The sequence below is a fragment of the Podarcis cretensis genome, assembly GCF_951804945.1.
Source record: "Podarcis cretensis genome assembly, chromosome: 5".
Classification (NCBI taxonomy): Eukaryota; Metazoa; Chordata; class Lepidosauria; order Squamata; family Lacertidae; genus Podarcis; species Podarcis cretensis.
In genome coordinates, this window is record NC_137174.1 from 62,416,508 (window position 1) to 62,442,666 (window position 26,159).

The following is a 26,159-nucleotide window of genomic DNA, read 5'->3' on the forward strand; positions in this document are numbered from 1 at the left end:
CCTGAACTACTTCTAGTCACCGTGTACAGAATTCAGAATGTTTTCTTGGCACCAGACAGTACAAACCAATTGTCTGAAAAGGAATCACACAGATCACTCCAATACAACCCCTTAACAAGACCAACCTTCTTGGGGGAAAACACCCCTACACTCTCCAGGAAAACATCCTGGGGTTTAAATGGGGGTTTAACTGGGCGTGGCTACGTGACAAAGGAAGAAAGAAAAGGAAGAATTCAAATGCGCAATATGTCAAAATAAATCATTATCACAAACATATGAATCAAAGTGTTCTACTATAAACTGTTCTAGTAATCATATGTACATTTTGCTAGAGTGTTGAGTTCCCCACTCCTTGCTACCTTCTGAAATATGTTGTGCTATTGGACCTGTAATAATTTCACACATACCCAGGAGAACAGGGGTTGATAAACTGTATTAGAATCAGGACAAGGCTTCTTTTGGCTCTGCCTGAGCATAACTAATATGATGTAAGAAGACTAGTTCTAGACCAGGGGTCTGCAACCTTTAAGACAAAAAGAGCCACTTGGACCCGTTTCCGAAGAAAAAAAAACTGGGAGCCGCAAAACCATTGCGACATTTAAAACAAATATATCTCCGGAGCCGCGATCTGACAGCGGGCGGGAAGGTGATGTCGGGACGGTGCGAGACTAACGCACGCACAGCCCCCATGCAACGTCACAGCCAGTACAGCGCCCGCCACAGTGGGGAGTGTCGGGGCGCACAATGCGCCTCCCCCCCTCGCTAGTATCTGCCCCGGAGCCGCAGCAAAGGTGTAAAAGAGCCACATGCGGCTCCGGAGCCGCGGGTTGCTGACCCCTGTTCTAGACAGTTGGGTTATAGGGTTGTACAAACACCATTAGTTCTACATCTTGCCTCCCTATGCTGTTGGGTGGGGAAAGTGCTATCAAACAGTCCCCTTTTTGTGTTCACTGTACTGAAGAAAAACACCTTTAACATATCTATGTGTTTTAATAGCAAGAGAGTTTGATTTAAAATATCAATCAATGAAGAGAGAATATGCATTCTGTTGTGTATTGAGTCAAAGGATTTTATATCTGTATTATTATTGTCTGTATTTGCATTAGGGTAAAGTAACTGCCTTTTGGTTCCAGAGGGTACAGCTACTATTGGTTCATTTAAGCTGCTGTATTTGGATCCTCTGTCTTATTGGTTTCCTCCAAAAGGCAGGACTGTGATTGCCTGATATTGTTCCCTCCAAAATGTATCCTTTCTAGCTAGTTCCCTGTCCCTATAAATGTAGCTCTCCCCTCCTCAGGTCTCAGTCTTGTTGCTTTAATAAAGAAGTGTTACTAGAGAACTGTCTCCAGCATATTATGTCAAGAGAGCTGAAATCACAGACCCCACGTCACAACAACTGGCGACGAGGATGGGATCCGGAATGCCTAGGAGCGGTTAAACGCAGCCCTGCCTCAGAGTCCAGATTGTAGCTAAGAACAAGACTCACTGGCCAGCTGAGAAGACGACCCTGCCCACAGGACAATGGAGAGTCCAAGGGTATTGGAGCCCTTCCAGCCATCAGAGCCCCACACATGGGAAGACTATGTCGAACGCTTCGAGTTCTTCGCAGTGGCTCAAGGGATCACCGATGCCAGCAAAAGAAGGGCCACATTCCTGAGCTACTGTGGGCCTGAGATCTTCACGCTGGCCAAGGCATTGCTTGCCCCAGCGAAGCTAAGTGAGACATCTCTCAAAGATATTCTTGCCTGCCTAACAAGCCATTTAGCGCCTACTGAGACCAAGATGGCCCGGCGGATGGAGTTTCATAAGAGGCAGCAGCGTGCTGGGGAGTCTGTATCTGCATTTCTAGCTGAACTGCGGAAGCTCACTCAGCACTGCGACTTCCAAGATGTGGAAGAGACTCTCCTGGATCGGTTTATCGGTGGTCTGAGCAGCAAGAAAGCCAGAAGACGCATCGTGGCTAAAGAAGAGGTTACCCTTGCTTCAGCCTTGAAGGAGGCCACCACCACGGAGAATTATGAAAGAGAGGAGCTTGATGCCAGTCGCAGGGCCCCTAAGCCACAGATAGAAGTTGCGCATGCCATGGACGAGCTAGAGGCTACTCCGAGCCAGAGCCCAGTCCGTGGGGTCGAGTCAGTGCGTCAGGCCTGCACAGTGCACAAAGATCACCGAGGCAGGTGCCCTGGTTGTGGCGGAAACCATGAGCGGAAGAGTTGTCATTTCCGGGATGCTATGTGCCGGACGTGCGGAAAGACAGGTCACATCGCCAGGGTCTGTAGATCGGCGGCGTTGGGAGCGACAGGAGCACCTAGACTGGAGCATCGCAGATCGCCCATAGCAAACCATGTTCTAAAGGACTGCCACTACGTAACGGAGATCAACGGGAGGGTCGTGCAGTTTCCAGCGCAAGGCAAGGCACACGTCAAGGTGAAGACTGAGGGTCAGCTGTGCGACATGGAGGTGGACTCCAGATCTGGATTCACTATCGTGTCGGACCAGACCACGAGGACATTCTTCCCCAGGGGTAAGTTGCCCCCTCTGGAGCCCTTCCCGGCAACTTTGCAGTCATACTCAGCGGGCCGCATCCATGTCATGGGAATGTGTGCCGTGAGAGTACAGTTCCGGGACAAACAGGCGGTACTCAAACTGGTGATTGCGAAGGGCAGTCGCCCCAGTCTCCTGGGCACTGACTGGTTCCCCGCCCTGGGACTGAGTATATCAGGGCTTAATTCAATCCAAACCTGCCCTGAGATGAGCGAGGCATTATGCAAAGAATTTGCTGGTCTCTTTAATGGAAAACTGGGTTGTTATAAAGGGCCCCCAGTTGACTTCAAATTGGACCCTGGGGTGGCCCCAATCCGACTCAAACCAAGGCGAGTGCCATTTGCACTGCAACCCAAGATCGAAGCAGAGCTGGATAAATTGGTCAAGCAGGGAGTTCTCTCACTCGTGGACTCCGCTAAGTGGGAGACTCCAATCGTCACGCCCCTTAAAGCAAATAGGGAAGTCAGGATCTGTGCTGATTACAAATGTACTATCAATAAGGCACTCAGGGGAAACTAATACCCCATTCCAGTCGTATCACATCTGTTGGCTAAACTGGCTGGGGGCAAGGTGTTCGCCAAAATTGACCTGGCACAAGCTTACCAACAGCTGCCAGTAACCCCACAATCAGCGGAAGCACAGACTATTGTCACACATAAAGGGCGTTCAGAGTTAACAGATTACAATTTGGAGTTTGTGTGGCCCCAGGGATTTTTCAAGGGCTCATGGAACGCCTGTTAAGAGGTCTGCCGGGGATCTTGCCATTTTTTGATGACGTTTTGATTGCTGGAAAAGACCCACAGGAACTGGTTGCGCGTGTCCGTGCAGTGTTGCTCAAGTTCAAGGAGGTTGGGTTGCAACTAAAAAAGGAAAAATGCAGTTTTGGGGTGCCAACTGTGGAATTCTTGGGGTTTAAAATTGATGCATCAGGCATCCACCCCACAGATGCTAAGGTTAAGGCCATCATCGAGGCACCACGACCACAGAAGAAGACGGAGTTGCAGTCATTCCTGGGACTTATTAACTTTTATCATTCGTTCTTACCCCAGAAAGCTTCGGTAGCTGAACCATTACATAGACTGTTGCAGAAAAAGAATGTATGGCGATGGGGGCAGGAGCAGCAGAAGGCTTTTGACTCCTTGCGAGGAATGCTGAGTAGCAAGAGCGTCCTTGCTCATTATGATGAATCGAAGCCGCTGGTCCTGGCATGTGATGCCTCTCAATACGGCCTGGGGGCGGTGCTGAGTCATAGGGAACCGGATGGGTCGGAAAAGCCCATCTCTTTCTATTCCCGTACGTTGTCGCCCACGGAGCGCAACTATGCTCAAATTGACAAAGAGGTGCTTGCAATTGTGGCAGGAATCAAAAAGTTCCATGATTATGTGTACGGTCGTCATTTCTCCATTGAAACGGACCACAAACCACTGTTGGGGTTGTTCAACCCGAACAAACAAACGCCACAAATTCTCTCCCCCAGAATGTTGTGTTGGTCTATATTCCTGAACGGGTTCCAGTACACCTTGACCCATGTGCCGGGGAAACGGTTGTGCCACGCTGATGCGCTGAGTCGATTGCCCCTTCCTGGCGGGAGCAATGAGGATCCTGCTCCAGCGGAGCACATAATGATGCTGGAAACACTTCCGGGGGCTCCTGTAACGGCTACTGATATTGCTGAGAAAACGAGGAAAGATGCTGTTCTCTCCCGTGTGCTCACTTGGGGGGGAGGGGGTGGCCAGGTGGTCCACATGAAGACAAATTCAGGCCTTATGCGACAAGGCGGCACGAGTTATCCATGCATAAGGGTTGTCTCCTGTGGGGAGATAGGGTGATGATCCCAGCACCACTGAGAAACAGGGTTCTTGAGACGCTTCACATGGGACACCCGGGAATGGTCAGGATGAAGTCCCTAGCCCGATGTTATGTGTGGTGGCCTGGAATGGACCACAACATAGAACAATGGGTACGAACATGCAAGGCATGCCAAGAGGTGCGGCCAGAAGTGGCCAGAGCACCAGTTCACTGGTGGGAGCAGTCCAGATCTCCCTGGAGCCGGCTGCACTTAGATTTTGCTGGGCCATTCCAGGGGAAGGTCTTTTTGGTTATCGTCAATGCATATTCCAAATGGTTAGAAGTGGCGATGGTCCCTAGCATGGCATCAGCTGCCGTAATCAAGGTGTTGAGGCAGCTGTTTGCAACCCACGGGTTACCTGAGACCATTGTATCAGATAATGGGGCAGCTTTTGTATCCCAAGAATTCAGGGCATTCTTGGCTGATAACTTCATAAGAGGGGTCACATCCGCGCCCTTTCACCCATCCTCCAATGGGCAGGCGGAGCGCATGGTAAGAACAGCCAAAGAATCCATTGCGCGCTTAATGGAGGGTAACTGGTCAGCTCGCATCGTGCGAATGTTATTTTTGCAGAATGCGACGCCGTGTACTGTGATGGACAAGTCGCCAGCTGAGCTGCTCTTGGGTAGAAGATTGGTAACGGTGCTGGATTATGTCCACCCGGATAAAATGCCAAACTGTAATTCAAGAGCAAACCCCCGGGCTGAGACTGACACAACAAGGTATTTCGCCCCTGAAGATCTGGTCTGGGTGAGGAACTATTCACGAGGTTCGCGGTGGGTGGCTGGTGTGGTCACCTGGACTAGTGGACCTGTGTCCTATTATGTGACCTTGGAAAATGGGCAAGTTTGGAAGAGACATATAGATCAGCTGAGGCGCTGGGCGCTCAGCAGGGAGGAGCCTGATAATTCATCCCTAGCTAACGACGCAGAGCTGCAAGACCAGAGTGAAAATGGCCCAGAGGTGCAATCACCAGGGGCTTCAGCAAATGAACCAGGGTCTGCTAGTCCTCAGGATGATGAGGTACAGGTAGGGGACCCTGAGATGTCTGGGACTCCATCTGTTCCTGACGAAACCCCTATAGCAGCCCCCCTACCACAGGTGACACCCAATCCAGAACCGGCAACACCTGTTGTCAGGAGATCAAGTAGAAGTTGTAGGACCCCACAGTACCTGAGAGATTACGTCTGCTGTGCTCACTAGGGGGGGAGGGGTGTTGTGTATTGAGTCAAAGGATTTTATATCTGTATTATTATTGTCTGTATTTGCATTAGGGTAAAGTAACTGCCTTTTGGTTCCAGAGGGTACAGCTACTATTGGTTCATTTAAGCTGCTGTATTTGGATCCTCTGTCTTATTGGTTTCCTCCAAAAGGCAGGACTGTGATTGCCTGATATTGTTCCCTCCAAAATGTATCCTTTCTAGCTAGTTCCCTGTCCCTATAAATGTAGCTCTCCCCTCCTCAGGTCTCAGTCTTGTTGCTTTAATAAAGAAGTGTTACTAGAGAACTGTCTCCAGCATATTATGTCAAGAGAGCTGAAATCACAGACCCCACGTCACAACACATTCATAGAGTTTTTGGTCCTCCAGCAACTAGAGTGGACTGTTAGTGGGGATTAGACACATGCATAGAAGATGGGTCTATCAATGACTATTAACCATGAAGGCTAAATGGGACCCTCATGTTTGGAGGCAAGATGCCAGTGACAACAGGTTGCTGAATATCTGTCATGCTCTCCTTGTGGGCTCCCTTGTGCCATCTTGTTGGCCACTGAGTAGATGGATCTCTTCTTATGTTCTTATGAATAAGGGTGTACCCCCAAGTGTAACTACTCAGCAGGACAGGCCTAATTCTGTTTCTTTCAAGCAGCCCAATGGAAACAGAAACAAGCTACTGCTGGATCTTCTAATAGAAATTTAATATGGGCTATTGCTAGATGAGTACTAATTGTGTAGCAGCAGCAGCAAGCAGCAGCAGCAGCAGACCATTCAGAAAGGGGGAAAACATTCATTCAAAATGCTAATGAAAACATCTATGCATCACCAAAGTCTCAGGTGGAGTTTTGTCTCTATATTTAATTGATATATATATATATATATATATATATATATATATATATATATCGCCATTAGCAGATATCAAAATGCAATTGAGCACAGTGGAAGAGGCAGAAAAAGAATCCTACCTTTTTAGGTGAAAATACTCCCAGTGTACCACCATCTTCTCTCATAGCCACTCCCATTTCTGCAAGCAAAGCTTCCCTGGAAAACACCAAAGGATGCAACTAGAACTTAAACAACTCTGCCAAGGCCTGGATCTTGTAGCATTCAGAAAGAGACTGCACCATGCTCTCTAAACAAAATTGATGGTAACAGACGTAAATCATTAAAATGCTGGTCTTGGGGAAGTATTGATGTTGGGGAAGGATAAACAGGGGTGAGTGGAATAGTAGCAAAGGTAAGTGTTAACAGCAGGCTCTGAGGCACAGAAAGAGCCATGCTTTTAGAGGAAACATGTGATGAAATGAAAGATGAGCCCTCTTCACTTGGCTTTCTACTGAACTTGATGGGGCGGGGAGAGATTTCTTGCACTCCAACATGCACCATGCGTTTTTCAAAAAGTAACATATGAAATCGTTCTTCCTGGTCCAACAATTCTCAGCCTCTCGGGATCTCTAGTTATCATAAATGGGGAGTCTATGAGCTGAAACAGCCTCCATATGGCAATTGCTCCTCATGATGACTTTAACAAGTGGCTCTCTGCCAATACATGGAGTGTTTCTCTGTTATACTGAGGCCATACTGCGATGAAACAAAATGTCAAACCACAAAGACTCAGGTGTGAACTTTTTATATGAATATACCACACCAGACGGATAGCTTGACTCCTACCTCTCCATACGAATTGCTTCTGTCCTGCGCAGCTTTTCTTCCCATGTTTCATTCAGCTCAGCAATGATCTTCTCAGTTTCCTGCAATGGGAAAGTTGAACATAAAACATCGAACTAGGAATATATTGCCTGCAATGCATTATGTAGAGCTTATCAACCTTTCTATAGGACAGGGATGGTAAATCTGTGGCCCTCCAGTTTTGCTGAACTAAAACTCCCATCATCCCCAATCAATGGCCATGCTGGCTGGGGTTGATGGGAGCTGGAGTCCAAGAACTTCTGGAGGGCTTCAGATTCCCTGTCCAGGATGCAACAATCAGAACAACTTTATTCCACGACTGGAATATGCACAGTGCACATTCACTTTTGACCTGATCATAGTTAAGAGGTGGCTTCAGATTCTTTCCAACATTATCAGAACAAGGTTATAATATTTAAAGGCAACACTGGAGACTAACAATTTTTGTCTCTGCTATGGTCTCTTTCTACCAAGTTTCCCACCATCAATAGCCCTGTAGTACAAATATGGCATGCATAATCTTGGCTCTTACCTTCAGTCTCTCAATGGCTTCTTCACTACCTGGAGCAAACATGATGCGTTCGTGGAGACTGGAGACCGAAGCAGCTCGGCTGGACAAGGCTGAGAGTGAGGAGGATGGGCTCATTCCTACCAAGGCATTGGTCACTGTGGAGAGATTGTCATGGCGTTGACTCATATCTGCCACTCTACGATTATCATTATTGTTCTCAAAGTCGGACATGTCTAAGGGGTTCGGGAGGGGAGAAAGAAGAGGGAAAGACACAAAGACAAGAAGGAAGGAAAAGATAGAGAAAAGAAATGCAGTTGGGAAATAGCAACATGATGCAATGAGGAGAAAGGTAGAAATTCAACGAAGAGATACACAGACAATAATGTGGGTATGGGTGCCAGGGCAGGAGCCTAACATCAGCTTATCTTAAGTCTCACTTTGCTCATGCCTGTGCCTTGGGGGAAATGGACAGCTTACTGAAGATCTTGTCTACAACCACTGTGGACCCCTTCTCCTCTAGCATCATAGGCAGGGGATAGAAAAATTCCTGGATAACATGTCCATTAAGGCCATGCAGGAGAAGATTTCAGGACAGATGGGATCTGGAGTTTAACAAAATCTGGAAGGTCATGGGATCCCTACCCCTGCAACACATGTTCTAGATATGTAATATAGACATCTGCTCTCAGATAAAGGTTGGATCTTTGGCTGGTGTCAAATGCTCCAAAGCTTCCTGTCATTCCACATCTGTTGCATCATTACTATTGATAAAAACCAGAAAAGGCCCCAAAATGAAGAGCATAGAATAAATAAACTTTTTAGGTCTAACAGGAAAATTCAAACACTGTTGAAACAGGTAAAATTAGTATCAGCGTTTTTTACATCCAAGGGTATTGCATGTTAACAACACATTAGTTTTATGAGGTTCATGTCCAAACTAAAACAAATGAATGTTTCCAGCAAAAGTTTAGTGTTTTAAGAGTTAGTGTTAGCATAATATTAATGAGCCCAAGAGCTTGAATTTAGAACCAAGTGTTCAACTTTCCATCTGTTTGTGAAGGTCAGAATGGAAGTGTTGCTTGAAAAAGCAGGACCATAGACACGGCATCTTCCCTATATGGCTCAAAATAGTCATTGAGTATCAGCCATTTCAGTCAAAACTCAAAGAAAAAAGGGAAAGTAGGAGGTTAGCTGTTGGGAATTCTCAAGGCATTTCTTGTTCATTCATCTAAATCAGGATAAGATGGCTGCTGTTTCAGTTTTTTTGGCATCATCTAAGATTAGGACAAAAGCTGTGCCTTCTAATTTTTACCTTTTTACTGCATTTTAACAAGGAATAGGAAACTGAAAGAGTCCAGGGCATGCATCTTTGTAATGCCAAAAAGGCCAAACATACCTGAGATGCATGAAATCCAGGAGAAAACTCTGAGAGTTTTACATGATGTAAATCTCATTTTCTGCTTCCCTAAACATTATAAACAACAATGACCAGGAACACCTTTCTCAGACTGTCCAGGTAAATCTTTTTGCAGCAATGTATAACGCTCTGGCCTTGCAATACAGTTGTCCTCTCCTCTGCACCTAAATTATCAGCCTCTGTTCAGAGGCCTAGCTAGCAGAGGCCTAGCATGGGGGGGTTGCTGTCACCCCAGGCATGGTTTTGGGGGGCGGAGTGCCCTCCTGCTGGTCATGATCTGTTGCATCCTTCTCAGGCACTCTCCAGCAGGACGAAGCCAAAGGAGAAGGAAACAGCTCAGGCGTCCTGCGAGCCCTGAGCTGATCACAAAAGGAGCGCGGGGTTGGCGCTTGCCTGTTGCCTCCTTTTCAGAGGCTCTCCACCTGGAGTCTGGAGGGCACCTGAGAAGGGTGAAACAGCTCAGGCATCCTGCAAGCTCAGTGCTGAGCATTGGAGAAGCAACACTCCCCCTCTCCAATGCTGGGATCCAAGGCTGTGAGCCGGCCGCGCCTCCAAGCATTGGAGATACTGGAATGATCCAGGGCTGCGAGGGCACCCAGAAGGAACACGGCAGCTCAGGCACCCTGCAGGTCCCGTGCTGCCTGCAAAAGCAATGTGGGATTGGCACACGGAGCTGCTTTGTCTCTCCGGTGAGGAGAACGCAGTTGCTTCGGTGGCACGCCCCACCTTCATGGCGCGGCGCTCTCTCTCTGGCGTGTGCCCACCAGCCCCGGGGCTCCGCCGCCGCTGGCTAGCCAACACAGCCTGGCAACCAGGCACCACTCTCACACCATTACAAAAGTTTGTCTGCTTCCCCCATCCCCCACCCTTACAAAATCTCTTTTGAGTATGGAAAGCCAAGACTATGGCTCTTGAGTAAAGAGCAGAGTAAATATTGATGCACTATTTCCCAAGGCTATGTTTTAGAAAAGGGCATTAGCAAACAGGTTGGTAACTCAGCATATTTGTTAAATTAGTAACAACATCAGAAATCCAGGTGTAATCAGGTGAGCAGCACTGTTAACTACTCTGATTTGGGTTGGATTTCTGGTTCAATAAATCATATGTTCAATATGTTTAATAATATAAATAGATGTCTTGGGCTTTGTTCAGCAGATGGGTGGGGGGAAGGCAGAACCTGTGCAATCCAGGGGGGGCAGGCCTAGTTGGGTTTTTAATGCATGGACACTGGGTGGTTTCTGAGAATATACAAGCCCTAGAAAATTTGGTTCGCCTGCCTGTGGTTTAAATGGGTGTTTTAGATCAGAGCGTAGGCTGCACTGCTCACAAACAAGGCACAGACTGCAGCGCCTTTTAACATGCCAGCAAAAGCCAGTTCATTCTGTCACACCCATCAGCCAATTAACTATTCCAGCAACATTCCTAACAGGTACAACCATACAATCAGCAGGAAGGCCAAATAGGATCACCAGTAACAACTGTGCCACCTGTGGCCTGAAGCAGATACCTTAGTTTCCTTCCTCCTTCCTCCTTCCCTCTCCCACCCAGAACATATTCGTTAGACCCAGTCCCAGCAGAAGCAGAAGCAGCAACAGCAGCAAAAGCAGCAGGAAACACAGTTACAGCATAGAGAAAGGAAACCTCAAGAGCATAGACTGCCCAGAAGATTTTAGCAGGAAATGTTTCCTGGATAATAAGATTGTGAAAGACAAAGTCAAGGTATGGTGAAGAGCTGCAGGACCTCCAACTAAGGATGCAGGGCAAAATGGCCTGGAGGAGGTATAGATTGTGAAGTTTATTTTGTCTATGGGTCCATGTGTCAGTCAAGCCCAGAAAAGATCTCATTACAGGATTCTCAGGGTTTGGGATAGATCTTCTCCAGTTGTGAGGAGCAGTCTCACACTTGGGCCTCTTCATGGGAAGAAAGACCATTTCTATGGAACAAGGTTATAATTAGAGTGCAGGACTCAGCACAGCAATCTCTCATTGGTGCTGTTGAAAGCAGTGGGTGCCCATCAAGGTTATGTTTAACACGGTGACTGGATTATCGCTGATGCTTCTTTTTTCCCTCCTCCCTACAGGAGACTGTATGAATATCAGATTGGGGAGCTATGAAGGCAACCATGTTCCCAATAGCCTTGCTGAACTGTACTTGGGGAACTGTCTCCTTTCTCATGCTGTAGTTATGTTCCTTAGCTATGACTGAGCCTGTCAGAAGCAGAGAAGCACACAAAATATCAGCAATGGGGAATACACACATTTAGGTCCTCCTGGAACAGGATTGGCTAAGAGAGATAGGAGAAGGGTGCGGGGGGAAGACAAAGAAAACAAGAGTAGGTTTATCTCATAGGTATAAAGAAACAACACCTGAGGGCCTTTCCACATTACCAGAAACCTGGAATTTGTTCTTCTGTACAGTATGCCATGTATTTCCATAGTGCAGGATAGGAGTCAGACTGGCTGCAAGGGGATAGTCTTCTGTCAAACTAGTTTAAATTGGAAGATGTGTAATCACCTTTTCAGGAGCACACAACATCCAAGCTAATATAGGGGTGTGGAAAATGAAACTAAAATGCTAACAAAATGGTGGTTTTCAGCAATGACACAGTCACCGTCCAATAAAGGAGACATGAAACTTATAAGCCCATCTTCTCTGCAGCACTTACTCGCTGTAGGTGGTAGATTACATCTTCCTAGCATCAAAATACTGCTGTTTGATTGCTGTGGGATAAAGAAACCAAAATCCCTACATCTCACAACAAATGTGCTATCTGGGAGAAAGACATCTGGATCCCCTGCATCAACTGAACTTTTTTATTGCTCAATTTATATTATTGGCAGGAAAGGCCCTGAGATGCATATCCTTCACGTCAAACTATTTCTCCCTCATTCACAGCGTAGGAAGCTACCACAGCAATATAATGTGGTGACACAATTCTCCCAAGTCAAGAACTGAAATACTGCTATGATCCTGTGCAGTGGTGTCCCCCCCCTAAAAAAAATGTTTAGGGGTACTCTCATTTTCCTACTCATATTGAAATACTGCCCCTCAATGAGGCCAAACTTAGATTCACAAAACGTTTAGGGGTATGCGTACCCCTGCGTACCCCCAGAAAGAAAGCACTGATTCTATGACTGGGCCTGTAAAAAGCTATGGGTCATGTAGAGGTATGTGCCTGAAACCAGGTGTGCAAAGACGGATAATACTTTTAGGGAATCAGGAGGAAACAATGGGGAAGGAAAAGATAAGCAAGTCCAGTAACAGAGCTGCCTTGGGGTCATTTTCCATATTACCTCCATCTGGCAGGTGTGACAACACAGTGAGCTATTCATTTGCAGTAGCTCCATACTTAGATTGAGCAATTGTCACCATGTGAGAGCACATCTTTTGTTCAACAGTTTGTAGTGACAGCCATTGTATGCAATGACTTAGCTTCCACATGGTGGCTATAACATGTGACCTGACCCTTATACCTTCTTATTGTCACTTTGCAGTAGGGCAGGAGGAAAGGAGGGCTATCAAGCAGAAAGGGAAACCACACAGAGGGTGGATCTTGTTCTATTCAAGGTGGGGAAATGCGTAGAAATGTAACATACTGTCAATGATGTCTCCCAGGCCCTGGGCATACAGCAGGTCTCTCAGGCGAGCCACTTCATCCTTCAGTTCTCTGATCAGTTTGTTGTTAGGATCCTCATTAATGACGGCGTTACATCTGATCTGCTTAGCTCGGTCAGCATACCTGTAGGAGCAAGATTCATTCTGGGTAAACTAGGAAGGGCTGCTGACAGTGCCATACTATGTGGCTTCTACGGAAGCACACTGAGGTGAGCTTCCTCATTTCCTCAAAGTCTCAGAAAACCCAGCTATTTTCCCTCCCAAACTCAGAAAATAGCTCAGTTAATTCCAGTCCAATTCTGAGTTATACAAGACCTCGTTCCACACTCAGTTTTGGTAACCAAGGACACAGAGAGATCAATTCTTTTGCACATCACCCTGGTGAGCCTCCAACCCCACACCCCTTCCATCTACCTACCTGCCCACCTGCCTCCATCACTACACACACACACACATGCCCCCAAGCTGGAGAAAAACATTCAGGTCCATGCCACTTTTTATTTTATTTGCAGATTTGTAAATTGCTTCATAACCCAAAGTTACAAAAATGGTGTATAATAAAATAAGATAAAATACCAATACAAATGAAATATTTGAGGTAAGAACTAAAAACTGCCAATATTACTACTTCCACCAGGAAATACAAAATATGGTTACACCGCTAGTATAGTAGAGAGATTCTGTAGGGCCCTGGATAGGGGAGCATACTGGGACTTTCCTGGCCTCTACTGCACTCTAAGAGAATCGCCGGCAGAGCTCTTTAGAGTGGTGAACCAGCTGGCCCAGACCTGGGTTGTATCACTGAAAACAGACCAGTCACTAGTCTGCTGTGAGAGATTTGTGGACTACTTTGAGGGAAGAATCACTCAGATCCATGCTGAGCTTGATGCCACAATTGGTCTGGCTCCATTGGAGGTCCCCGGAGCACCATCGAATGACACCTTGTGGGACTGGTTTCAGTTGCTGCAGCCTAAGGATCTGGCCTCCTCAGACACATCAATAAAGCATCTTAGTCTGGCAGTCTGAATCGAGAGGGGCTGCTCACAAGTGAACAGGGATGTTTCATCCCTCTTATGCAGTCAAGCTGATAATAATAGCACAGTGAAACCCCTGAAGGACAACAATACGGACGAAGAAGTGGTGGAACCTCAGACTGTTCCTGTGGCAACAACATTAGTTAACAGCAAAGCATATTCAGTGCCTTCCATAGGAAGGAGCTCTGCTACACTATCAGCAAGGAACTGTGGGGATGTTAATAATGGTGGAAAGAGATAGGATGTTAGGAGGAGAATATACATGGATACCTTCATTCAACATTATTTGCATAGCTCCTACTATAAAATCAAGCTGTTTTTTCACCATGTAAATTTTCTTCCTGCTTGATGTATCTGATCAGCATATCAGGGTGTATCAGCATGTTTTTCCAGGCTCCAAAAGGACATACTGTATTCACCACTGCTGTTATTGTGAAACTACTGTGGGTTAATCAAGTGATCAAAGTGGCAGTAAGTTAATATACGCTCAGTGCTTTTCTGTGGAAACAACTTGAAATTGTTGTGATATGAACATTATATGCAAACCTGCATTTCCAGACTTGAAGGATCCAGATTTTCCATTAATTTATTTTTTTTTACTTCATATTCCCAAAATAATCCACTGGAAAAAAAGAGTTCTTGTTTACTCAGTATCCAAACATGTTTTCCTCCTGGAACATCTTGAGAGTAGTCTCATACAAGCAACATAGTCTAATTTCAAAAGGGGAATCTTTTACCCTTTGGCCGCATTCAGAGTGTGAGAAAACTTGCATGGGACCTACCTTAAGGTGCTGAGAGTCTCATCATAGTTGATGTCAGCTGGACTGAGAGCAGCAACCATAGCAGTCCGAGAGTTACCACCTGCCCAGGAAATTAACACAGAAAAACAGTGTCCGGTACAAATATAAAGTTACATACCACATCTCTCCTTTGGTTCCCTTCCTTTCCTTTCTAACACTCTTCCTCTATATATAGTATTTCACTCTCATGTTCACCATATCATTTTGCTCACAAGGTATGAGCAAACAATAAAACTGCCCCAAGCACCATGATAGCCTCATCAGTCACCCAAACGTTGTGCAAGTTGGAGAAAAATTGGGTACTAGCAATGTACTATCCATGCTTGACCATATTGATGCAATGAAATTTCTGGCAATGGTGCTGCTTATTGGAGTGTTACCCGCCCCTCCAATAGAAGGAGTCTTATAATAAACAACCTGCAGGGCCACTGCCAAGAAATCAGAGATTAAGGATAGATCTAAGATAAGTCATGAGAACAAAGTACCTAGATTTTCTCGGAGCAGCCAGGTAAGTACAGAATCCCGGTATGGAATAAAGTCTGTTTTTTTCTTCTTCTTATTCTACAGGGAGGACAGAACACAATTAAACATATACTTCTGATTCTGAAATTGTTTGCCAATCCAAGGAAGACAGAACATTAAGCATATGTACACCCCTGTTCTTTGAATCCATGTACGTAGTACCCAGAATTCACTTGTTTCTTCTGAAATTCTGCATTTTGTTGCAGTTTCCCCAAAGCCAGTTTCACTCTGCATTCAGCACTGTTTGAGTGGTCAATCCCAGGTACACTCATATGCATTGGAACTGTTTCCTGGGGGTGGTCCTACATGACTGATGACGGGGGCGATATATCGTGAAGGACCCCCCCACTTCCCACCCACCGCCTATCCTCAGCACAGAAGTAAGCCCCACTGAATCCATGGCAAGTGTGTTAGGATCTAGGCCATTTTATGGGGTGGGAGATAACAATGGGCTGGATCTGTCTCTTCTCGATCATTTTGATTTTATTTAAGGTTCCAACTACCAGGAGAAACAAAGCTGAGAACTTCAGCACCATGGAACACATGGGGAAACACCTATGCCCCTCTTGCTAACACCACCCCTGCTCTCTGCACAAGAGCCCATTAGTTGCATCAGCTGCAGCTGACCAGAAACAAATATGGTTGGCTTATTAAAAGGTTACATGGAGTAGCCATGGAGTTGGGGGGCAGAACTGACCTGATTGGCCAGTTAATTAAGTATTTCTATTGTTTTACTTGACTGGGGGGGGCAACTGCCCCCCTGCCCCCCTCCCTTGAATACACCCATGCATAGAAGGAAGACAAGTATGTGTGTCAGTTAGACAAAGGAGGGGATAGAAATGCTAACAAAGACTTAGCATGTCAAGTCTGTGATGTGCTCACATAGACTTTTCCTCTCTTGCTTGGAAGTAAATTCCATTGCAGTCGTAGCTCAGAAGTCGAACAGAATCCATTCCAGAAGTCTGTTCGACTTCCGAAATGTTTGACTTCCAAAGCATGGCTTCTGATTGGATGCAGGAAGCTCCTGCAGCCAATCAGAAGCCCTGTCGGGCGTTTGGCTTCTGAAAGAACGTTCGAAAACCAGAACACTCACTTCCGGTTTTTGATCATTTGGGAGCCGGAACATTCGACGCCCAAGGCATTCGGGAGCCGAGTTACGACTGTACATCTGGAAGATGTATAGGATTGCAGCTGCAGCCACAAGAAGATGTGGGCCTCCACAAAACCAATGGCAAAGTTGAAGCCCTTTGTTGCAGGCACCCACAATCTTTGGCATGAGGTGGCACCTATGTCTCCAAGCTAGTTATGGAAGAGAACAAGGGAGATCAGCTCATTCCTATAACCCCCTCCAAAGCACAGGTATTATTTACCTTATTTGGTCCTGAATCCTGGGGGAAAAACAAAGATCCTGATTAGAGTTGCATAAACATGTATTACCAAAATAGGTCAAATAAAAGAACAATTGGATTTGGGGACCAACTGAAATAAGAAAATGGGACCAACATCCTGACTTCTCACAAGCCAGATACAACACCCACATGCCCAGATGGAGAGCCTTTGCGACACAATCCAAACCTAGTTCTGTGCAAATGGAAGGGGTCAGGATAAGGTACAGGGAACCCTCTGACAACTTCCACTGGTGAGGAGAGCTCTGTACTCAGTGTGGCAGGAAACTACCAATAGCAGTTCTCTCTGGCCATCCGTAAAGTGTGGGAAAGCCCTGAGACAGAAAATTTTGGGGCAGGGCAATCCAAAGTCCTGAAGATATCCCAACCAATCCTGAGGCCTCTCTGCTGTGCCAGCCTCAAGCTGGTGTAACAAGAGACATATTCTGACCTAGTCAGCACAAGCAGCAGAGTTTGGGAAGCAGTGGTTGCTCCACCTTGATACTCCCCAACCTAGTCTTATGATTGCTCTGCCCATCACGGTTCAGAGGTAAGGTTCATAGAATTATAGTGGTGTGGAAGATAGGGTGCTAGACTTGACAAAATAAGGAGCATATGTCAGCCATACAAAGGTTTTCTCCCGCTAAGATCCATTCCTGAAATGTTCAGACCTTTCAGCTCAAATCAACTACATCTTGTATGATTAAGAGCTGCCAGAATGTTTTCAAACAAAAATAACTATTCTTTACAGATATTCTTCTCTGGCGTTTTAATTTTTAAAGAGACAATTAACAAAAATGTCCTGTCTTTGTTTTTGTTTTGTTTTTCACATAACATTTTTGGATATTAGACTTAATTTTAGAAACTTAAATGTATTGGAAATTTCCTGTTTTGATTATCACATTCCCTCCCCCCCCCCACCCAAAAAGCACATAAGGAGACAGGGGCAAAAAAAAAAAAAGCCTAATTGCACATGCATATTTATCTTCCACAAACTGAAACACAGGGCATCTTCCAAACTTTATTTCTCTTCTCTCAGGCCTTTGGCTAATTAAACAAGCTATGGCCTTTTAAACTGTAGAGGGGAGAATATTGCTTTAGTTTGTTACTATGGTATGCATTTTTTGTGTTTTTATACTATAAACTGCCCTGTGATCCTCAGATGATAGTATAGAAATAATAATAATAATAATAATAATAATAATAATAATAAAGATTCATAGCTGCTCCAGGGACCAGGCTGAGCAATTCTAGTGAAGCATTGCAGAGTGTGTATTGAGAGTTGTAAACTCTGTATATAAACTCACAACTATCAATCCTTACCATCTCAGCCAGAGCAGAAATCACCTTCCCCAGCGTAGTGAGTGATTTATTGATGTTTGCTCCTTCCTGTAAGAACAAGACAATCCTTATTTGGAGCAACTAATTCCAACACAAACTTTTCACAAAGAAATTTCAATCGCTGAGGACATTCTGCTTCACACAACCATCAGGATTAAGAATTACTCCCTTGAGAAGTTACCGCCTGAATAACAACAACAACAACAACAGTAACAATAATAATAATTTGGTGAAACTCCACTCCCATGCAGTAACAGACAGCTTTGCCTGTATCTCAACCAGAATGAATGAAGGGCAGCAATATGGGGTGGCATTAATAGTTAGGCAATAAGGAACCAGCAGCAAAATGACTGAAATGGAAAAGAATGGAATATGAGCAAGTATGGACTGCAGAAAAGGACTGGTACATGAACAGTGATAATTAGCAGGCCACTTTCAGACATTTCAGGGTTTTTTTGGTATTTTCCAAGAGATAACCTTATGCCATAGTGTCTGAGAGGCTTGGTGTACCCAATCCTACATACAATAAAGACACATGCATCCATTTCTAGTTTAATTTGGTCTCTTCTCTTACCTTCAGTCTTGTGCCTTTTGCTCCTGTGGAATCAGCTCGTTCACTCCCTGCAAGATCCACTAAACTAATTTTGCTGACCTGAAATCAGAAAAACAGATGAGGAACTTGTTGCCTATGATATCTACCACCTGAACAAGAGGCCACCTAGGTACTGACATATGCCACTTTTGAGTCTGATGCAAGAAAGGCAGGAAAGAAATAGAACGCACGACCACGATGATGTTTCATAACAAGGCACAACAGTTTAGCAGCAAATGCTTTGTTCAAATGAAAGTGTTGAACTCATACCAACTCTTGCTTGGCATGACACTAGAAAGGGCTACATGCAGTCGAGATGTTGGAAGCTTTAAGAGTCTTATTCGGAAGGAAATCCTTCACTCCACTCATCGCACAAGTGCTGACTAGACAGGCTAAACTGAGAACTGTTTCTGTGTTTTTTCCAATGTTTTTAAAAATTAAAACTTGTTCATTTCCTTTCTGTCAATAACAAAACTCAAGGCAATGTACAATAAAACAACCAAGAAACCATAAAAACACAAGATGCTTGCCCAATTGGGCTCTCCATGATGACCACATTTGTCCCAACTTTGGCAGCAGTCCAGAGGATCCAGTATCCAGAGCATCCAGGCCCATTAAAGGTTCATAGGCCTTAAGGCTAATAACCATGATGGCTACATGGCACTTCCATAGTCAGAGCCAGCAGCAGAGGACTACTGCCATTTAGCTCTGCTGGTGGGCTTATTGGAAACATCTGGTTGCTGGGTTAGATTGACCTTTGTTATGATCCCACTCTTTTTACATTCCTAGTATCCATATATTTTGGTGGAAGTTCTGACAACACAAAGCTGGAGCATATTTTGATTATTATTTTTATTCCCAGACCCAAGCCTAAATCATTGGTGGATGGAGGGCTTTGCAAAGGAAATGTAAGGAAGATTAAAGAATAGCAGGTTCGTCTTCTAAGCAGTCCCATCAAGCTATCCTCACCTCATTTTTTTGGAATAATGATTATCTTTGCCCCCATTCCATTGAGTCATGTTGTTTAGCTAAAGAGCCAGCTGAGGTTAGAGGCTGAGTCATGGCCGTGTAGTTATAACAAGGAAGGTGGCAGGAGGCTGCACCCATTCCACCCCTAACCTCTTGTGCTGCTGGCAGGAACACCAACTTTTACTGGTCTGCCTACACTCACCTTCTCAGTGGTAATGTCAGTCTCTGCATCATGCCGTTTCTGGGTGAAGATAATGTTGAAGACGGCATGTGAGCGGCTGCTGGTTTCATTCATATTGGTGGCAGCCACCGTCCTGTTGAGCAAGAACAACAGTGAAGTGTTAAATTTCTATTTCTGCTTAAGTTGGGAATCCAAGTTTCACTTTCTACTTGCAAAGATCCAATGCTATAAGGAGGTCTTTCTCCAAGGTCTCAAAAGCCTCATTCAATTGGGAAGCAAGGCTGACAAGGCAGGAGTCCAGGCTGCAGGAGTCCAGGAATTAAGATTCTAAACAGTGCTCAAGTGCTTAAGCAATTCTTTAAAACAGGGATGGGAAACCTGTGAACCTCCCTTCAGCTGCAGCCATCATTGTCAATGGTCAGAGATTTATAGTAGTTGTAGTCCAATGACATCTGGAGGGCCACGGGTTTGCTAGGGGGTCCTCATGTCCCAGTACCATCAACTGTCCCCTTAGGCAACCTCAGCTCCCCAATAACCCCCCTTGCCACAAAGACCTCTGGTGGAAAGAGCTCTGAATAACAATTATGTTCATGACTACATGGGAGAATGAGGTAGGCCTTCCTGCAGTTGTTGTTTTTTACCTGGCTTTGTTTCCAGAGTCCATTAGATCCTGGATGTCATTATAGGATGTGACAGCTAGTTTCGAGAGATCTTCGACGTATGGTCCAAGGAGTGGATGCTCTCTCACCCTCAGGTTTCCTTTGTTCTTGGGGTTCAGGAGGTCACGCACACGCTCACAGTATATTTCCATGTAGCTCACCTGTGGGGCACAGTGTGCAGACAATGAGAATTATGCACTGAAAAATTGGATCTATTTGAACATAAGCACAGCTGCATAGGAGAGGGCACATCTTGTGGACACCACCTGATACACACATAGTGCAAGTTATCTCTTCAGAACACAATAAAACAAAACCCCTCTGACCTGAGCCTACAATATATTATTTCTAAACAGTGAGTTGGGGAGAAGTTCTTTGGGAAGACCTCACAAAGAAAATCTATGAACAGATCAAAGGGGTTTAGGAACACAATTAAGCAGAATCCTGGGCACACTTATCTGAGAGTAAAGCCCATTGAACACAATGGGACATACTTCCAAATAATTAAGCACCTGATAGCTCTGTGTTCCACTGATAGCTCAGACTTTCTTTGGATTGCACTTTTTACCCAGTGCTCTCTTCACAAGCTTTTCAAACCCTGAAGACAGATGTGTAAAAAGAAATATGCACAGCAGATAGTGCTAACATAAACACTGGAAGCAGATTTTCAAAAGGGAGCTGCTTTGTGAGCAGAGTTGCATATTATTCATCCGATAAGGGGAGGAGGGAGCACAGCTGTGCGGGATCACCAGGTTCACACTGAAAGCTGACTAAAGGCTTGTCCACACTGCTGCTTATCCAAGCAGTTTTGCATTTGCCCCACCATTTCCCCCTGGAAAACCTGCTGCTTAGCACTAAATAGGAACAAACAGCAATCCACAGAAAACGCAACTGCCATTTGTTCCAATTCAGTGCTAAACTACGAGCTTTCCTGGGGAAAAGCAGCATGGCAAAAGGAAGTGTGGGTGAACCCTAAGGCAGTTGCTGCCCACTAAATTTGTACCTAAAAGTAAACACGGTGAACCCCTAGGGTGGAGAGATAAAAAGAAGAAGACAGGGCTGCTTCACCTAACAGTTGTGTAGAAAAGGGAATTTCGCGTTAAAAAGCCATAGCTGCTGAAATCCTTTCTTCTAAACAACTATTAAAGGCCAGGAGTCTTGTCTTCTTTTTTACCTGGTCACCCAAGAATTTAGTAGAACACTATTCTGTAACTTTTGTTGTTGTAATCCAATGACTTTGTGTTTCCACACGCCAATACGACTTTAATTCATGCTCAGAGTACCCATCCTATATTCCATCTTGCCCCAAAGGAAGTATGGACTATGACCAAGTACCAGTTCTTACCTCCACTGAGTATGACATGTTGTCATTTGTTGTGTCATTGATTCGAGAGAAAAGATCCTCACAAAGCTGCATAACATCAGAAGGAAAGAAAAAGAGCTGCATTTATCTATGACAATAGTACCATTTACTTAGAATCTATCAATAATCTGGCAGCTGCCTAGATTTCTATCTAGATGTTTGCTGAACAAGAAAATCTATGTCACTGGGATAGCTGGGATATAGCTAGGGTAGCTCCACATATAAGTTCATCCCTTCACTGAAACAAAGACAATTCTGGTAGTTTTGAGTAAATTTTCAGCTAAATCTCTTTTAAAGGTACAGGCTGCAGGCAGGAAAGCCCTGCTTGTCCAGCCAGTAGGCCTGAGCACCCTCTCATTTGCTCCTTCCTTCTAGGCTCTCTCCCCGCCAGTCAATGGTTTACTTCAGCCAACTGATGGACAGAGGTGTCAACAGAGGCCCTTAGCCTTGTGCTGCTTCGCAAATAATGAAATGTATCCTCCCTCCAACACCCATGCTCTCTCTTTCCCTGTTGTCCCTCATGGTTTCCTGGATTCCCTCATGGGTTGAATCAGTAGCCACTGCCCTTCAGCTCAGTTATGGCCTCCCAGAGATATTATTGGTGTCCCCTTTAACTCACCTACCACTAGGTGGTACTACATCTTTCCATTTTCTCAATGAGCCCATGGACTTCCACCCTCTCTTTATTGCCGCTCAGCAACTTAACTGTTCCACACACTCCTTACCTTTCTTATAGTTATTCACTTTCCAAATTCCACCCTAAACACCCCTTTCTTGGACCTGCTTGTTAGTTTGTAGCTGCATTCTCTTGTTGTTATAGTTACCTGGGGGATTATGCCTTGTTGGTCCTTCTCCTGTCTGCCCATCATAGTGTAGGACTTGCCAGCCCCAGTCTGGCCATAGGCAAATATGCAGACATTATAACCTTCAAAAGCATGCTGCAGCATCTCTTCTCCAATGTCCCGGTACACTTGCTTTTGAGAAGCATAGTTGATGTCTTCAGGCTATTAAGAAAAAGATGAGGGATACTGAGAAAGCATCAAAAGAGAAAAGAAGAGAACTTTTCTCCCCTTTCCATGGCATGCTGTTTGTTTGTTTTTTAATCAAGAATTATTCTAAAAACATCTCAGAATTAATACGACCTCACGTTGGAACAGTTTGAGCAGAATATTTTTTTTGTGTGCTAGTACTTCTGAGCAATTATGGAAGCAAAAATAAGAACTCAGGATGGAATTTGGAGCCTTCCAGCAGAGGAGGATCTTCTCAAACGATTTCTTTGGAGGCTTAGAAGACATAATGCATAGCGCTATGTAGCCATTTGGAAAATGGCAACTCAAACTGCCCTGCAGAGCTACACAGCAAAGGGGCCTTGGGCATGAATTCCACTAAAGTGTACAGCATAATAATCATCCTATATTTGATCTATATTTAGTTGACCCACTGTTATGACATGGTGGGTCTCAGAAAGATTTCTATTGATGTTATATTAGTATTGTAACTGAAGTAATAACTGAGGCATTTGACTCCAGCTTACGTAATGTTGAACAGCACTATCCTGATGAATATCTCCGATGCCGCACTCAACACTTCCCTGTCTTTTGGAGCATATATTAGGCAGATAAAATAAAAAGGCCCATAAACCCAGCTGTGCAAATACAGAGAGCAGCTGAGTCACAGTTTCCCCACTATTTGTCCATGAATTGCTTGTGATTACTCCTCAAAATTATTTCTTGTTCAAAAGCACTTACTGAATAATTGCCTTGAATTATTTTTAGACAAATATATATTCAGGAGCATCTCACTATACAGTAACTTCAAAATCCTAGCCCAATGCTAAGCCAATTTAATAGTACAGTGGTACCTCTAGTTACGAACTTAATTCGTTCCGGAGGTCCGTTCTTAACCTGAAACTGTTCTTAACTAGAGGCATGCTTTCGCTAATGGGGCCTCTTGCTGCCGCTGTGCCGTCAGCACACGATTTCCGTTCTCATACTGGGGCAAAGTTCTCAACTCGAAGTAACTCTTCCAGGTTAGTGGAGTTTGTAACCTGAAGCGTTTGTAACCTGAGGCATTTGTAACTCGAGGTACCACTGTATGCAAAAGCAAATGCATCCCCAGTTGTAGTCTAGTGTCTACTTACTGTTGTGTGAGACCAATAGGAATAGTCGAAGTTGAAACTTTTTGGTGTCTCCTTGGGCTGCTTTGGGTTAATGATAGCTAAGAAGAAACAGAGAGGGGGAAACCATGATATGATATGAACCCTCGGCAACCAGCATTTCTACATTTCAATAGAAGAATTGTTACTTTGAGGCATCCAGGTCCCTAGAGCCATTCAATCGACTGATTTGGAGCACACGTTCCACTAGCACTCACTATCAGGCAACTCGTACGCCACATGTCCCCACAGATGGATCCCCCAATAGGCCAGGCTACATCAGACAGAGTCCTGCCCCTCTTGAAACATGTGAACTAGTCAGCTACACACTGCAGGGCAGTGCCTTCAAGTACTAACTAGGCTTAAGAAATAGCTAGGGAAATACTCAAGCATAAAACTAGAGTCTCTTCTATCCTTGTACACCTAATATATTTGAGGAAGGGCCATAGCTCAGTGGGAGAGCACATATTTTGCATGCAAAGGATCACAGCAGCCGCTGTGAGCTGCCCAAGAGAGGAGGCCAGCAGCAGCAGCAGCCGTGGAGAGGCCATGGAGAGGCAATGGAAGCTCTCTCGTGGCTGCTGCCATACTCCTCCCTGAGCTCAGTGGGGGAAGCAATGGCGGGGGAAATATGGGCATTCCAGGATCAAATCAGAAGCTGGGATGAAGCCTATAGAGACATACATTCAACTATTATGTTCTTAAATTCAGTGGTGCCTCGCAAGACGAAATTAATCCGTTCCGTGAGGGTCTTCGTATAGCGGTTTTTTCGTCTTGCGAAGCAAACCCATTGACAGCTTAGCGGATTAGCGCTTTTAGTGGATCAGCTGATAAGTGGCTTATCAGCGGATCAGCTGATAAGTGGCTTAGGTAAAAGGTAAAGGTACCCCTGCCCGTACGGGCCAGTCTTGACAGACTCTGGGGTTGTGCGCCCATCTCACTTAAGAGGCCAGGGGCCAGCGCTGTCCGGAGACACTTCCGGGTCACGTGGCCAGCGTGACATCGCTGCTCTGGCCAGAGCCAGAGCCAGAGCCGCACACGGAAATGCCGTTTACCTTCCCGCTGGTAAGCGGTCCCTATTTATCTACTTGCACCTGGAGGTGCTTTCGAACTGCTAGGTTGGCAGGCGCTGGGACCGAGCAGCGGGAGCGCACCCCGCCGCAGGGATTCGAACCGCTGACCTTTTGATCGGCAAGCCCTAGGCGCTGAGGCTTTAACCCACAGCGCCACCTGCGTCCCTCGATAAGTGGCTTAGGGCTTAGGAAAAGGGGGGAAAAGGGAAAAAACCCCACAGAAACTCGCAAGACATTTTCGTCTTGCGAAGCAAGCCCATAGGGAAATTCGTTTTGCGAAGCACCTCCAAAACGGAAAACCCTTTCGTCTAGCGGGTTTTCCGTCTTGCGAGGCGTTCGTCTTGCGGGGCACCACTGTTCTTCCATTCAGCGATATCCTCCCACAGAAGGCAGATATGTTGACTGCTGAGCCATTAAAGCCATCTACAGCTGCTATGAGTTCTTGGATGATTTCTAATTATCAGTTTGGTTTAGCAATGTAAATGATGACGCAGCCAATGCAGGTGGCTCTTCACATCCAAAGAGACCTTAGCATGATGTGATGCCACCCTGCGGGGACACGCACATGAATGACATAACTACAGAAATAAGGCTGACTTCCTGGGTCTTTAGGCTGCCCATTCAATGGGAAAGACCTATGGAACCAGTTCCATCCATTTGCCCTTCTTTTTTATCCCCCCCCCCTCACACACACACACTCCTGATGTGGGATCAGATCACATGCATAAGCTCCCACTGCATAATATCCACAGCTCGATATAGTGTATTTATTTAGATTTTTTTTAATGTGGTGTTTTTTCAATGCATAAAACAGCTTACATAAAAATACAAGAAAACTTGCTTAAAACAACAATGCAAATTGGAGGGGGTGGGGACAATGATTTCATCCACTGAACATGATCATAAACAGCCTACAAATGAGTCAGCAGCCAAATGCTACTCAGCATAGTTGGGTTTCATGTCCCTTGGGGAATGCAGAGAGGGAAGGAAACAGCTCCTGACCTTGCAAGGGGGGCTATTTTTATTTAAATGGTTTCAGCAGAAGTTTCAAGAGCAGTTTACAAAAGCACGATAAAATACAAAGAAAGCATGAACAGCATACTTTAAAAATCATTAATACATTAGAATGCACATAAAAGCCTAGGGAAACAAATAAGGTTATTCCGCAACCTTGAGGCATTATCTTTTTGATTAGAAGCTTGTGGGTAGGAACATTGCAGGTCCCAGCCCAGCACACAA

The 26,159-nt window shown here is 45.2% G+C and overlaps 1 protein-coding gene across 22 annotated transcripts in view; it reads right to left on the minus strand.

Moving 5' to 3' along the window:
- The window catches only part of KIF1A (kinesin family member 1A), a 130,431-nt gene that overhangs the window by 63,001 nt on the left and 41,271 nt on the right, over positions 1-26,159 (minus strand). For 10 of the 22 annotated variants that reach the window (XM_079976821.1, XM_079976819.1, XM_079976815.1 and 7 more), the window contains exons 3-17: positions 23,833-23,909; positions 22,517-22,696; positions 21,675-21,740; positions 20,312-20,490; positions 19,692-19,803; positions 18,503-18,580; positions 17,911-17,976; positions 16,573-16,590; positions 15,166-15,241; positions 14,663-14,741; positions 12,828-12,970; positions 11,489-11,515; positions 7,835-8,046; positions 7,285-7,364; positions 6,579-6,654 (exon numbers count right to left, since the gene is read on the minus strand). In XM_079976821.1, coding sequence (XP_079832947.1) covers positions 6,579-6,654; positions 7,285-7,364; positions 7,835-8,046; positions 11,489-11,515; positions 12,828-12,970; positions 14,663-14,741; positions 15,166-15,241; positions 16,573-16,590; positions 17,911-17,976; positions 18,503-18,580; positions 19,692-19,803; positions 20,312-20,490; positions 21,675-21,740; positions 22,517-22,696; positions 23,833-23,909 — 1,469 coding nt within the window. The remainder of the gene's footprint in view (positions 1-6,578; positions 6,655-7,284; positions 7,365-7,834; positions 8,047-11,488; positions 11,516-12,827; positions 12,971-14,662; positions 14,742-15,165; positions 15,242-16,572; positions 16,591-17,910; positions 17,977-18,502; positions 18,581-19,691; positions 19,804-20,311; positions 20,491-21,674; positions 21,741-22,516; positions 22,697-23,832; positions 23,910-26,159) is intronic. The other 12 variants (XM_079976810.1, XM_079976809.1, XM_079976824.1 and 9 more) reach the window with 2 other exon arrangements.